The sequence below is a fragment of the Oryzias melastigma genome, linkage group LG9 (assembly GCF_002922805.2).
Source record: "Oryzias melastigma strain HK-1 linkage group LG9, ASM292280v2, whole genome shotgun sequence".
NCBI classification, from domain to species: domain Eukaryota; kingdom Metazoa; phylum Chordata; class Actinopteri; order Beloniformes; family Adrianichthyidae; genus Oryzias; species Oryzias melastigma.
Genome location: NC_050520.1, coordinates 6,018,092 through 6,032,765, shown reverse-complemented (window position 1 = coordinate 6,032,765; position 14,674 = coordinate 6,018,092). Strand labels below are relative to the sequence as shown.

At 37.2% G+C, this 14,674-nt stretch overlaps 2 protein-coding genes across 2 annotated transcripts in view; both read left to right on the top strand.

Annotated features, from left to right (window-relative positions):
* mccc2 (methylcrotonoyl-CoA carboxylase 2 (beta)) overlaps nucleotides 1–10,198 on the top strand; it is a 24,440-nt gene extending 14,242 nt beyond the window's left edge. Inside the window, exons 13-17 of the mRNA XM_024275585.2 lie at nucleotides 370–436; nucleotides 536–692; nucleotides 1,955–2,069; nucleotides 4,659–4,744; nucleotides 9,117–10,198. Of these exons, the coding sequence (XP_024131353.1) occupies nucleotides 370–436; nucleotides 536–692; nucleotides 1,955–2,069; nucleotides 4,659–4,744; nucleotides 9,117–9,234 (543 nt within the window). The 3' untranslated portion in view covers nucleotides 9,235–10,198. The remainder of the gene's footprint in view (nucleotides 1–369; nucleotides 437–535; nucleotides 693–1,954; nucleotides 2,070–4,658; nucleotides 4,745–9,116) is intronic.
* Nucleotides 10,199–13,381: 3,183 nt separating this feature from the next.
* Nucleotides 13,382–14,674, top strand: part of tmem8b (transmembrane protein 8B) — a 66,472-nt gene continuing 65,179 nt past the window's right edge. Inside the window, exon 1 of the mRNA XM_024276287.2 lies at nucleotides 13,382–13,758. Within this exon, the coding sequence (XP_024132055.1) occupies nucleotides 13,674–13,758 (85 nt within the window). The 5' untranslated portion in view covers nucleotides 13,382–13,673. The remainder of the gene's footprint in view (nucleotides 13,759–14,674) is intronic.

Below are 14,674 nucleotides of genomic sequence, written 5' to 3'. Positions count from 1 at the left end.
CCGAAAAGTGATCCGAACCGTGACCCTAAAACCGTGACACGATCCGAACCGTGAGTTTTGTGATCCGCAACACCCCTATTTTTAGCAAATTCTGCTGAAATATTTTTGTCTTAACGTTCTCTTAAAAAAGCAAAGAGAAATACAAATAAAAAAATACTTGAAGCATTCTTAACACTGAAACAATAAAGTCACGGCCGACCTCACCTCGGGCGGCTAACAGCGCTCGCTTTGCTTTCAATATGCTCCCCTGTAAATTACCAGCTTATTTATTTCATTGTAGTGATGGTACCTTGTCAGGTTTTACCTCTTGGCAAGTTTTTCCTGGTCTGGAGTATTCGCCACATCATGAATTATTGATTATCTTTCCAGGGGACGCATTTTATTGAATTATGCTGCCAACGCAACATTCCACTTGTTTTCCTTCAGAACATCACAGGTTGGTGTCCACTTTCCTTCTCTATCGGCATAAATCCATTCTTCAAATCTCAGAAGAGCAACTTCTATTCTTCTTTTCTGTCATCTTTCTCCATCCCAGGCTTCATGGTTGGGAGAGAGTATGAAGCCGGAGGCATCGCCAAAGATGGAGCCAAGATGGTTACCGCTGTCGCCTGTGCAAACGTGCCCAAAATCACTGTCATCATTGGAGGCTCTTACGGAGCCGGCAACTATGGCATGTGTGGAAGAGCGTACAGGTAGGGAGGAACTCCTCTAAGAACAACAACGTAACCCTTTTAACAGACCAAAAATGAAATGTCTTTAGTTTGTGTTTTGTCATCTCCTCTGGTGATTTATATTTTCAGGGTACATAATAAGAAGATTTGCCCAGTGTTGCTCTTTCTGAGAGGAATTTTTTCACATACTCTTAATTACACATTGATTTGGAGGTGGATTAAGTTCATTAATAATGTTTTCAAAGTCATTTCTCAGCCTGTGAAGCTTTACTGATCAGAACATTGTTATGCAGCGTCTCATGTAGATCACATTCAAAGTGGTTTCCTGTCTGTGCTTTTACTTTGAAAATTGTTTCATTTCTTTCTCTTTTTTTGAGAATTCAATGGCAAATGTCTGAAGTTTATGCAAAGGTGTCTTTTGTTGATGCATCTTTCATAAATTTTGCTAACACTTTGGTTTTGCTTTTATTATTAAAACTTATTGAAGTTTTATTTTTCTATAGCATTTTTTTAATATGTGACTTTAAGGTTAGTTTAATTCAATTAAAAAATAGTTCTGTAGTGGAGATATATTTATTTTATTCAAATATTTTAGCTGTAAAACAAGTTTTAAATATGACACGTTTAGTTTTAATATGTTTAGAAATTACTTAAAAAACTTTTTTAACTTTTACTACATATTTGTACGGAATCCCCAAATGGTCTGCCCACTTTTTTTATTTTATTTTATTGTTTTGTCATGATAATGAGAACCACTATCTCGTTATCACGAGAAAATGAATTTCAACTGAAAAAGCCACCTTTGGAGAGTTTTCTTCTGCTGTTTTTGTTGTTAACCACAAAATAAAGAGACTTAAACAGGTTAAGTGCAAAAAAGGGACAGTACGTTTCTCATTATTTTGGTTTCCTGAGGAAGTTGATCTCGTTATAATGAGCAAACGATCAAAAATAAAAAAGTGGGGCAGGCCGTTTTTGGCTTCCGTATCTTTGAGTCGCTACACTTTTATTTTAGTCCTTTGTATTCACTGTTAAAGCGTTATATTAACAGGTTAAACTTATTTTGTGGGTCTTAGTTCACTAAAGACTTATTTTTATAAGTTACCAGATTATGGTTGCATAAATCATTAAAATAGCAGCTATTTTATAAAATCTCTCCATTTATATTTATTTATTTTTTTTTACTCACCATAGTAGTGCTTTAAAGTTTTCATCTTTTTAAAGATTTTTGTCATTCAACCCTCTTCCAAGTCAATAATGAATAAAAATGTCGTATTTGTGGTCAGCCCGCGGTTCCTGTACATGTGGCCAAACTCCAGGATCTCCGTGATGGGGGGGGAGCAGGCAGCTACAGTCCTCGCCACCATCACTAAAGATCAGAGGGCACGCGAGGGAAAAGAGGTAACGCTTCACGACCATCGGCCCGTCCGCTCTCAACCTGACTTGGTGCCCAAAGCATAAACATAATGAAAACCTTCTTTCAGCCAGCGTCGGGCATGGGGGGTGAAATAATATCAGCACTGAGTGATGTCTGTGATGACCTGCTCTGAATGACGCGCTGATTGAATGTCTGTAATAAAAGCGCGCTGGCTCCGGTGTTATGGGTTTATTAAGGGAGCAGTAACGGCTCCAGAGTGACTCGTCACATCGATGCCCTGCAGACAGACACTTTAACGGAGGGAGCAAAGTCCCAACATAAAAAAAAAAGAAAAATGTCATTAATGTTCAGGTTCTGAATAGTATCCCAGGTGGTATTTCATTTTCCAGACTCATTTATCTGCCTTTTTTTAAGTTCATCTTTAAAGTTGAATTAGCTTTTCATTTTAAGTCACTGATATATATTCTATTTTTATTAAAAACTACCATATTGTGCAGTTTTAGGACTGTCATCCTAATAATAGGTGCTATTTATTTTAGTTAATGTACAATTAACAAGATAAATGAAAGGTTTGTGGCTTCTAAGTTGATAAACACCATTTCCATCATAGGAGAAGACCTGGATGTGGTGAAGGAGAAGGGACAATAAAGCAGATTGTAGTTCTTGAGAAAGTTCAACTCCTATTTTATAGACAGATGTTTTTATTTCCTCTAAATCTGTTGCAGAGTGTGGTTTTGTCCATTTTCACTCACTACTCCACCTTTAATGTACTAGAGGGCATTCAGCATTTTGTCCAATTCTAAAATCTCTGGAAATTTCCCAGAAGTTTCTGCAAAAAAAACAGCATGCCCAGATGCTCACTAGATTGGCAAATATAGACCACAATGCATTGCGTTTTGAGTGATTTAGCATTTGAAAAATGTGGGAAACAAGTAGCAAAAGAGAGATTATGTGAATTTAATTTCTGCGAATGTATTTTTTTTATTTTATAAACCCTCTCTCTCTAGTCAGCTTTTTGTGAAAAAGCGATCTAAATAAAAAAAAAAAACAAGAATAAAATACTCAAAATCAATTGAATATTTATTTATTTTGTAAGTGACCCTGGCATAGGCAGGATAATGCACGACGAAGCGCGCATTATCAGAAATGAACGCATGCCATAGCATGTGTTCATTTCTGATAATGCGCGCTTCGTCGTGCATTATCCCTTACGTATTCCATAATCTTTACTCCTTTTAAATTTATGATTTATTCCTCTGTTGCAAACACAGCTGAGACACATACAGTCTCTGTTTACATCACTCTCAGTTGAGTCATTTTTTAAAAAAACTTCACTTAAATGACAAACTCAACTTTTATTCAGAATTTTTCTATAAGATTCTCTCTTTAAAATAGTGTAAGACAACTAAGCTGCCACAAATGTTTTTCTTTTTGTGAAAAATAAACTGCATTCACTGCTATTTAGAAGAAATCACAGTTGGAAGGAATAAATAAGTAAAATGCAAAAACAAATCCTAGAAGCCTTGACATTTCATTTTTATGAACCTGGTGGTTTGTTTTTATTCAAAGCACAAGATTTTCTAACATGAGAGGTTGAGATTATTTTTTGGAAGAACATTTCTGTGAGTTTTTGAGGTTGGAGATCAGCGACTTTGTGACAATTAAACTTAAAACACGACAGATTTTAAACTTTAAGCCACAAAAAGTTTGTAAGATTTTTATTTAAAAATAAGATGAAAAAGACATAACAGTTTATCTTTGAAAAGTGAGATAGAAAGAGAGGGATTTTTTTTTCATTTTGATTTTTTTATTTCTTAAAAATAATATAATTGGCAGAAACAGTCTATTAAAGGGAACGCTTCTTCAAAATATAAACAAGGCCATTGATGCATTTGGGTTTAAACATTGGGTGACCTGATTTGTCCTTTGTATCATATTCCAAGGTTTATTGGAACATTTCTAAGTTCTGTGACCATTTCAGAGCTGTTGGAGGTTTGCTTTAGAAACATGAAAAATCCACTTTAAACCTCAACAAGCGTCCAGTCAGTCACTCCGTAATCATTCAGATGGAGACATTTGGTTAAAGTAGACTCAATCAACAGGAGGGTGAAAATATTGTTTGTGCAGAGAAAAGCCTTGATTTTGTTGTCTGCGTTTCCTCCCGGAGTTTCAGTGAACTGTAACGCTGGGATGACTAAGAAGTGACAGTGGGAAATAATTGCATAATTTGCTTCACAGCAAGATCATTATTCTTTTCAGGGTGATTTATCCCAACCATAAAAATCTGAGAGCACAGTAATAACATTCCTCAACAATGAATATTTTTGTAGATATTTTATAGCCCTTTTTTAAAAATTCCTACTTCTATTTAATATATTTAGTAACACTTTACTTTCATTATTTGCTATTTAAGATGCATACACAGAAGTTGTAGCAAATAACCTCAACATTTGAGTAATTTCCTTGTTTTCTTACAATTGTTCTTGAAAAAACTGGTCTTCACAACAATGGCAGCATCTGTGTTCTCTCTGCTTCACATCCTTGGACGTCTTCAGTCATTCAGGCCACCATTAAAGCTTCCGGCCTTATTGCCTTCCTCTGTTTATTCACAGTTCACAGCAGAACAAGAAGCTGCCATGAAGGAGCCCATTGTGCGCCGCTTCGAAGAAGAGGGAAGTCCGTACTACTCCAGTGCCAGGTGAGGCTTGTTCAGGGACTAAATCCTGGTGTTACTCAGAGAGAGTCGACTATGTAAGGCAGGAACAAATCATTTTCCTGAAATCCGCCCCGTTCAGCAGAACAGAGAAACAATAAACCGGAGACTCGGCGTGGTTAGAGACGCTGCGGTGCAGCTGAAGTTTATTTGGTCTCCATTAGACAGCCTGCTGGTTTGTGTTTATTGGATTTTCATGTGATCATTACGTCTGTGAGCAGAGCACACATTAAGACGACTGAGTTGTTACAAAGATCATATGTGGAGAAAGGCTTCTGCATTCCAGACGTTTCTGGGAGGCATTTTAAATGCAATTATTATGCTGATGAAACTAAACTGAGATGCAGACGACACTCTGAGATGAAAATCAGCTTTTGGTTGGGGCCACTGCACTGCTTTAAGGTGCTCATCTACAAGTTCTTAATCATTTTTTAAATCAGCTAAGATCATCTTTTGATCTGTCTTTTAAGCATTGCTAGATTATGCTGTTTTTAGCCAAAATAAAATAAAAAACTATTGTTTCCCAGGACAGTTTCTGTAGAGCGGCAGTACTTCATTAGAAATTCACCTCTGAGTTGAGAACGGGACTGTTGGTGCAGAGCAACCCCACTCCCTACGCAAAACTTTATCCAAATTCTGGAAATTCATTCATAATTATGTGAATAAACAAACCAACCCGCTTGAAAAGTTATTTAAAAACATGACGACGGATGTGAGGAAAACTTTAATTTACAGCAGAAACATTCAAATTCCTGCTATGACACTAGCGCTCATCATCATCTATCAAAGGAGACGTCGGAGTCTTATTCAGGTCACAGAGAAATAAGTTACGTGGGAGTGGCTACGGATGGAGACATTCAGGGAAATCGTGGTTGGTGATGATCGTGGAGCCAACAAATCCAAATGACACGCCCAACTTTTGATGAGCTGTGTGATGCTGTGGGACCTTTTGTGGCGCCCGCTATGAGTGGTATCCGGTTGTTGGTCACAGGACTCATTTAATTTGAAAACAGTGTTTCTGTTGAAGTTTTGTGAAAAATGTCAATTTTGACATGCCTCAAAAAACTCCTCCTCCAAGCAGAAAAACTTTCCCACGTCAAAATAATGCATTAATGGCGAATAATAAATTACAAAGAAATTAGTGTGATTTTTATTTTTTTTTTTGTATTGCATTAATCAACTTTTGTTGTGTTGTCAAATATAAAATAAAGGTACAAATATTTATGTTTTATTTGAACTTGACTAAAACGTGTCTTACATCGCAGCCAACACTAATATGATGTCATCATTGTGCAACTTTGTAGTTCTTAACAGAATTAAAGTAATGCAATAACCCCACAACTATTATCTATCCTGTATTGGATATAGCTCGACAAGATGTGTGTTATCATGAACTATTGGGGTACATGGAGGGTTGGTCGCATCAGATGATTAACTGTGGAGTAAGGTATGTCTCTGAACCTGATGTTTGTTTGGATTTTCTTTTTTTCTTAATTGTTCCGGATTTAAAAAAAATACAACTTGGTGATGTAAAAGTAAAGGTTGGAAGTCTGTTTTAATAGGAAAACTTCAAAGAAGTTCAAAGAAAATTTTGATCTCTTAATGTACCACAAATTTTAAGGGAAATGCCTCAAAATGAGGCTTTTTACAGCTATCATTAGATTCTATTTAAACAGATTAACTAATCACAGGTCATGAGAAATTAATAGCGCATACAAAAATGTATCACATGACAACACTAATTAGATTGGAACGGAGCAGGGAGCTTTCCTACATCAAAAATAAGCTCTTTTTTTCAAAAAGTATTTTTTTGTCCACTCACAATAAATGTATTTTTAAGCTTAGTTTTCTTAATATATGTCTTCCATCATTACAAGAATGTTAAGAACCTCCAAAACACAATATTCATCGGAGTGGGACTTTAAGTGTTTGCTGGAACACGTTCACATTCTTTGATGTACAAAAGAAATGTCTTTCTTCTAGCATTCATGGGTTTAGAAACTGTTGCCACCTCGCTGAGAACATCACAGAAATCCAAGTCTGCCTTGGCTGCTCCCTCAGACACCATGTCTGACTCATACTGTAACACAAACCCCCCCTCACTCTGGGATGCGGTTGCAGCTGTCAGCTGCTGACAAAACTCCAGCAAGAGGAAAACTAAAAAACCCTGCAGAGGTTAAATGGTAATTGCAGTATTTTGTCTGATTATAGTCGTTCATTGTTGGTAAATTACATCATATTAATTTCCCAGAGCTGGACCTAAAAATTCAAACAATATTGAATGTGTTTTAGAAATTGTTTTCTATCCTAACCCCGTATAACTACTCATTTAATATTCGATGAGACCCGTATCTCATTAGCAAGATCAAATCTTTCCTTAAAAACTAGGGTTGATAAAATCAATTAATCGATCTGGATCGATCTAAGCTTAATAGATCAATAATTGATCCATAAAAGTAGAGATCGATCTAACACATAATGCTAATGTCTGCTAGCTTGATGCTAATGTATAATGGGAGTTCCCATAGGACGGCTAATGCCAACGCTTGGTGGATGTTAGCATACATTGTTGAATAAATGAACATCTGTATATACTCAAAGGCAGGAATTTTCCAAACTATTTTAAGGAAAAGAAAAATTAGGTAACATTTTTAAGTTTCTTCTTCTTCTGACATAAGATGTAATGCTATAGCGTGATCGCCACCTAGCGACCAAACTGAAACACCCTCCAGGAGAGGCAGAACAATTGTTGGAGTTTCTTCATTTGAGAATCCATGTAACACTGTGTGGTATTAACAATCTCATTATTATTTCACTAAAACATTTTACAGTATGTGAGCTGCATCAGATTACTATTGTCAAACATATATATAGATTATTTGTGTATTTCTAAACAAATGTGTCTGAATGTGTAAACTCAAATTGTAATTTAATTTAATTGAGTTGAGATGATTGAAATAATCGTTAAGAAAAGATCTGAATCCAATTGATTGAAATCGAATCCATTCTGGAAATTATTGGGGGTACCCAGCCCTAATAAAAACCTATTTAGATTTATGTTTTTATGTAGTTCATCATCATTCCACTAGGGGCAGTAGAAGGGACTTTCCTGATCCTTTCAAAATGGCTGCTTCTATGAAACTTCAGAAAAACTTTTGGTGGAAAAAGTTTTACTAATTTTGAAAACTTTATGGTCAGCATAACTTATGTAATTGACTATTTTTTTTTTTTTTTTTTTAAGATGCAAAAAATGTTTAAATGTGTGGATCAAATTTAAGACATTTAAGGAAATTTTTCCCTGAACATTCACTAATATTTTTCCTTCTTAAATTATCCTTTTTGTGTGCAAAAATGGACCAAATTACAGAATGTATCATCACTGATACAATCTATATCTCATGAAAAAAAGATATTGCAGAATGTTTGTGTAGATTTAACTAAAGTGCTTGAATATTTTTTAAAGAATTAGAATCTTCTGTCAATTCTATGGTTAATTTCCCCTGACGGCTCTGGTTTTAGTGTGCAGGTGATCCAGTCGACCTTTCGTGTCTTTTCTGTGAAAAGACTCATTGGATAAGTGTTCGGGGGTCACATAGTTTTAGCCCCTCCTGTCAGTCCGTCAGGTCCCGTCAGCCACACAGCAGCTGGATCCTCACGCGGTGCTGCTTCTTACTTTGATGGATGTGTTCCGTGTCCAAGACAAAGTTGTGTCGAATCAGCAAACTTTCTCTCTGAAAGGTCATCTTGTTTGAAAGTCTTCAGCCACGTGGAAAGTCTTTGCAGGTTTATGTACCAGGACTTTAAAAGTGTTCCCGACTAGGTCATAACATAAATCCACAGTAATTGTATCATTAAAGGGGCTTTGTAATGAAAATGTCTGGATCTCATAGGAGGATTAAAGTAAAACAAAACATTGGCTTAAAAGCACAAAGGGGTGTTTGAATAAGGATCAGCAATATACAAATAAAACTGATAGTGTCGTAAAAGACGGCAAGAAAGAATGAATATATTTTTAAAAAAGACACATTTTTAACAAATTTTTAAATTGTTTCATGAACCAAACTGATTTAAATTGTTTTTTTTTTCTAACTTCTGTTTTTTTACATGTTCATGAACTTCTCTTCTTGAATACACCTACATGTTCAGACTTTGATGAATCCGTGCTGAAAATAAAAATAAATGAACAAATATGTTTTTTTTCTCTCTCTAGTTTATTGTTTCTCATCCTCTCTTGTAAATATCTGATACTGAGGTCCCTTTAAAAAACGAGATGATGCATCTTAAGATGCTTATCCTCCTGTTTAAATGAATAAATAAGGTGTTGTGTTTGAGCTGAAGCTCTGTTTGGTTCCTGCAGGCTGTGGGACGACGGCATCATCGACCCAGCCGACACCCGCCTGGTTTTGGGCCTGAGCCTCAGCGCCGCTCTCAACGCTCCCACTAAGAAGACTCACTTTGGAGTTTTCCGGATGTAGTTTTTTTTCCCCTCAGGTGTACTCTGTTTGTATCCACCTTTGTAGTTTTATTTGAGATTTAGTTGAACAAAGCATTAGAGGAAGAAGAGGATTTCCACTGTAAAGCTGTGCCTTATCTGTATATTTATCACAATCTGTAAACAGAACTTTAAAAAAAACTTTTTTGTTGTTGTTTTTGTGGGTCTAATAGTGTTTTTTCATTAGAGGGCACTGTTTAGTCAAAAATAAAAGTTTATGCTCAGATGCTGGTAACAGTTCTGTCATTCTGATCCGATCTGCTGATCCTTTTTTAGGTAAAACGCTTTAATTTAAGGTGTAATTTCATGCTATGTAATTGAGAGTCACCAGCTGCCCTCTCATCCTTCAGGTTTACCAAAAAAAAACCTCTTCTCACATCTCTGCATAGACGATTTCACCCTGATGACCAGCTTCCTCCTCCCTCCTCAGGACCCCAGGGGGCAGAAATGTGATGCAGCTGAGGATTTACATGTTTGTCTGACGCCAACTGCTTAAAGTGCTTAACTGGAAGCCCTTCATGCTCCTGAGTGAATGACAGCGAGGCTGTGCAGCCGAGGCTCACCTCGGGGAGAGCAGAAATAACTCGGGGCATGATCTGCACCGAGGATGTTTGTGTGTTTGCACCGCCCACACATCTCCAACCAAAACTGCTCTGCTGGATGTGCCTGCATCCTCCTGGCCCTGTGAGATCAACACCAAACACAGACACTCTTTTTTTAAATGTATTTTTTATTCAGATGTAGCGAAGGAACCACACTTTTAAAAACAAGATGCTTCCTCGATGTCAGATTCAAGTTTAATGAGACAAATCCAGCAGAGGAATGTGGCCGAGTGTTAATTGAAAATGATTCACTGGAAGGCTTTCCTGCTCTTTGACATCATGTTTTTGATTTAAAATGCTGAAGTAACAAATTATCTCACCAAAATAAAAGACTTCTTAATCGTCTGATGAAAAGTTTTGTCAGTAATGAGACCAAAAAAAAAAAGTCTGTGAATCTGAAGGACTTCAGTGATGGACTGGAGTAAAAAACTACTATCGGATTTATGTAGGAGGTGTTGTTTGAGTGAAATTCTGCTCTTAAATCCAGATAGACAGAAGAAAAGCAGCTCTGCAGACACTTTACTCCATGAAAGAACTAGTTTGCCCTTCAAACATTTTCTGTTTACATCAGAGCTTTTGCTTCTTCTTTCTCTAAGCAAACACATTTCTTCTTATTTTGTAAGTACTAGCTACAAGTTTTAGAACAGAAAATAAAACGTATCGATCTCCAATTCTGCTTTTTGTTGAATCTCTAAGTAGATGGAAGATTTACATATTTTGTTTTAAATTTTTGAAACACAAATTTAAAAGTTAAATAATTAACAGAAAGTGCCCAAAAATGAGAAAATCGTTTAAATTCCAACCCTCAATCTTAACATATTTTATGCATATGTTTTAACAAGGGCTGTGAACATTGATGCATTAACACACGATTATCTAACTCGAATTAACACAACATTAATTAATGCAACTTAACATAAATGTGTGTCAACATCTTTGATTTATTGGAGTCATACTGCTGACAAAAGCTTTTACTGATGACGTTTCTGGGTTAACATTTGATAAACAAAACAATCTCAGACAATAAAAATAAAGGAAAAATGTATCATTTTGTTCAAAAGCAGCAAATTTTCATAAAATGTACCCAGTAGTAAAACATTGGGATTATTAATGATCAATCATAACAAAAAAGTGTGATTAATCTGACTTTTTTTTTCTTTTTTAGTTGGTTGATAGCCTTTAATTACAAATAAATATTTTAAATGTAAAGTTTTGCGTTTTCACATCGTGATTATTCACAGTAGTAGAGGAATTACTGCATCCAAAAACAAAAATAAGTTAATTGCAATCAATCGCAATAATATTTTCTCGGTTTGCAATAATTCTTTAATTTTTTCAATCATTCTCAGCCCTAGTTTTTACACATTAAGCAGAAAGTGTTTCAGGATAACTAAAACTAACTGTTTTGTCTAATTCTACTTAATTCAAAGAAAAATGTTGGTTTCACACTTTAGTTTTGTCACTCTCCTCCACTAACATAACAGATCATATTTATAATTTAGTTCTTTCTTGTTAAAAACGATCTAAAACAGTAACTCCACCTCTTCTGTAGCTCCTAAGCTGTGAAGCTTGTTGCATCGTTGACACAAACCGATCCAACATGGATAAATCTGGTCGTTCCTCCTGTGTTATCTGCATCATAATAGACTCTAAGCAGGGATGTGCTGCCAGAGTTTTTAGTCAAGAATATGAACGCATGAATTTTTTTGAAAAACGCTCCAACTGCATCACATTTGTTGCAGTAATTCAGCTTAACGCTCCATTCATGGTAAATTAGAGGAAAAAAATCGTCTTCAGGAGCTCATTCCCTCTTTGACAAATCAGTTATGACTCAGAAACTGTACGAGGAGGGTCATCTGTCACGGGTTCATACAAATACTGATTGATTTTTTATTTTCTTTTAAATCTGGAATCACCTGCTGAAAATAGATGGTTAATTTTCAAGTGTGTAACGGTTTATTTCAACAAAGATTTGATTCACTTTTGATTTTGACTCATTTTAAAACAGATCCAGAACATCTTTAGCCAAAACTTCAACCAGTGTGACTCAGAGATACATTCCTGGGATTGAACAGTGCAGGTGAAGTTTTCCAAGATTTTCTATAATTGAAACTGTGTTTTAATGTTATAGTTCAGGAGTCAGCAACCTTTTACAGTAAATGACCCATTTGGGCTCGTTTTCTACTGAAAACCTAAAATGAGCCGAAAGTCTTACTTATCCCTTTAAGAAATTTTGATTTGCATTCTTTTTAAAAAATAGTATGAATCTTTTTTTGGGTGGATGAACAAAAGCAAAAAATATAAAAATAAATTAGCATATCTCAAAAAGTGATGTATTATTTTTGATTTTTTTCAAAATAAAAGACGCTCTGTGAAAAACACGATCATCTCAGAGCAGCTCTGGACAGCTAGTAACCAATGATGTGCAGCAAAAGATAATATGTGCTTTATCTCATTAAAAAAATCATACTCTTTACCAAAGTTTTGCTTTGCATATAAACCTGTGCATTCAGCATTGAGCAGACAAGGCTTTTTCAGGTCAACAGGAATAGTTTATGATCTATGTGCACCTCAGCCATCAATTTATAAATTTAACTAATCTAAATTAAATAAATGCTAATTAAGTAATCGTTACTTTAAAAAATGCTATTTCATTTATATTTTTATTTTTTTCCGTTCTTTTACCCTCTTTGTCTTCAGTAGTCTTATACGGCTGGGTTTTGTTATTTTAGTTTGGGGTTGGACCTTGGTAGTCTTAGTTTGCTGGCTTTGTTTATTTGTTTTCTTTAGGTAGGCAGCCATGCTGACTCCGACTGGGTCAGCAGTCTCCATGACTTATTTTATGTTTGGTCAAGGAGCCACCATGGAGATAAAAGAGCCTCATGTGGATCTGGAGCCGCAGGTTACAGACTCCTGGTTTAGTTTGATTTGATTATTCCTCAGACAGATGGATCTGATGTGGTTGTGTGTATAGAAGTTGATTCATCGATGAATTGTTACACCCCTACTAATTACAGCCAATTTGTCTTTGACCTTCTGTCTTTTATGGAGGAAAATGAACCTTTGAAGCATTATGTTGTTCACCTTTCGGCGCCACAGCGAATCAGCTATTTGGTTGACACAACTGATGTTATCCAGGCTGGGGACCAGCGCAGAGAGACCCAATTTTAAAGATGAATTTATATTAGAATGAATCGATTAAAAAAAGTTAACTAATTAATCGCAAATATCGGAGGAAATTAATCGCGATATTATTATTATTTATTTAATTTTTTAGCTGCAGTATTTGCACTTATCTGCGAATAATATGAAATCATACACAAAACTGTACATTTAGAACTTTTGTAAAACACTTTTTGAGGGTAGTTCTTTCTAAAATGGGTCAACCTAAACATCTTTTTGTGGAGAGACTTCTCCGTCGTGATTTCCGGCGGTATGAAGATGTTTGATTCCTCCGCGCGCCTGTCCCGGGTCCCGGGGGGGGGGAGGAGGCCGCCGCCTCCGGGGGACATCCGCAGCCTCGCGCTCCTCTCCTGTGTGCCGCGCGCGGTGGACCGGACGCGGAGTGACGGCGCTTTCGTGCAGCATCCTGCGCGCGCACCGCCCGCTCGACTGACAGCGCCGGAGCTCCAATGAAAGCCGCCGACATATTGAGGCTGTCAAATCAAAGCCGGAGAGGAGGCGCTGTCCCGTCGTCGTCTGGGTGACGTCATGGCCAAACAGCTGGTCGCTGGCAAATATGTGAAAAAATGTAGAGCGGCGCAGACACTGCAAGCTGCGGCCGGGTTCCAGCCGCTGACGGAACGCTCTGCTCGGAACGATGTGGCGGCCGGGGCGCCTGGGCTCGGGCTGCTGCCCCGCGGGGCTGCTCCTGCTTGTTTACACCTCTCTCTGCGCTGTCGGAGGTGAGTGCTGGCCGTCCGCGCGCGCCGCCCGGATTCCCGGGGAGCTGTCCTCTTTGTCGGGGGTGCTGAAATCCTCCGCGCCGCGGCGGAGGCTGCAGCGGCTCTTCCTGGCGTTCCCCCCGCGCCTTTAATCGGCACAGACGGGCTCCAGTGAGCGTGACACCGGGAGGGAGGCGGCACGGAACACTCCGGAGATGTTGCCAAAGGTTGCGGGTTGAGATTTCTGCTTATTGGACAGGATTCTTTGCTTTGTGGCAAAGAAAACAGAGGAGTTACGGACGGAGCTGCATCTGATAAATGGGCTGTTTCTATAACTTTAGCAGCGTTTAACTAGTAAATTATTTAAAAGGACGTCCAGTTGGGTCAAAAACTGTGAGGATTTGTTGTGGTAAAAACAGATAGAAATGACTGGATTTCTGGGAGATCCAACAGTTTTCTTTGGAGAATCCTCACTGCTGCATGTGGGACAATAGATGAGAACCCCCAGAACAGAAAGTCCTGATTGTGGACATTTGTGACTAAACGGGTCGGTCTGATGATGCTGCAAACTTGTTGCTTCTTTTCTTTGTTTCAACTTTTAGGTTTTTCTCGTATTTGTTGTAAGACGAAAAATTGAATCATCTTTCCAAATACCTGCACAGTCAGTTTGTTCATGCAAAAAAACAAATTCATTTGTGATGTGGCTGAATCTTGATGAAGCGGAGGATAGGGTGAGCAAAAATATGAACTTTGTCATCCGTCATTGTCAAATGATGTTGCTTTTAATGGTTTTTGATCCATATGCTTTCAACTTTTACTGTTTTTTACGCTTAAAAACAGTAAAATTAACATTTTTTTCAGCAAGGAGAGAAAGTTTGAAAAAAAAAAAAAACTAGCCGTATGAAGTATTCATGCATAAATCTCGTGTTGAGATGAC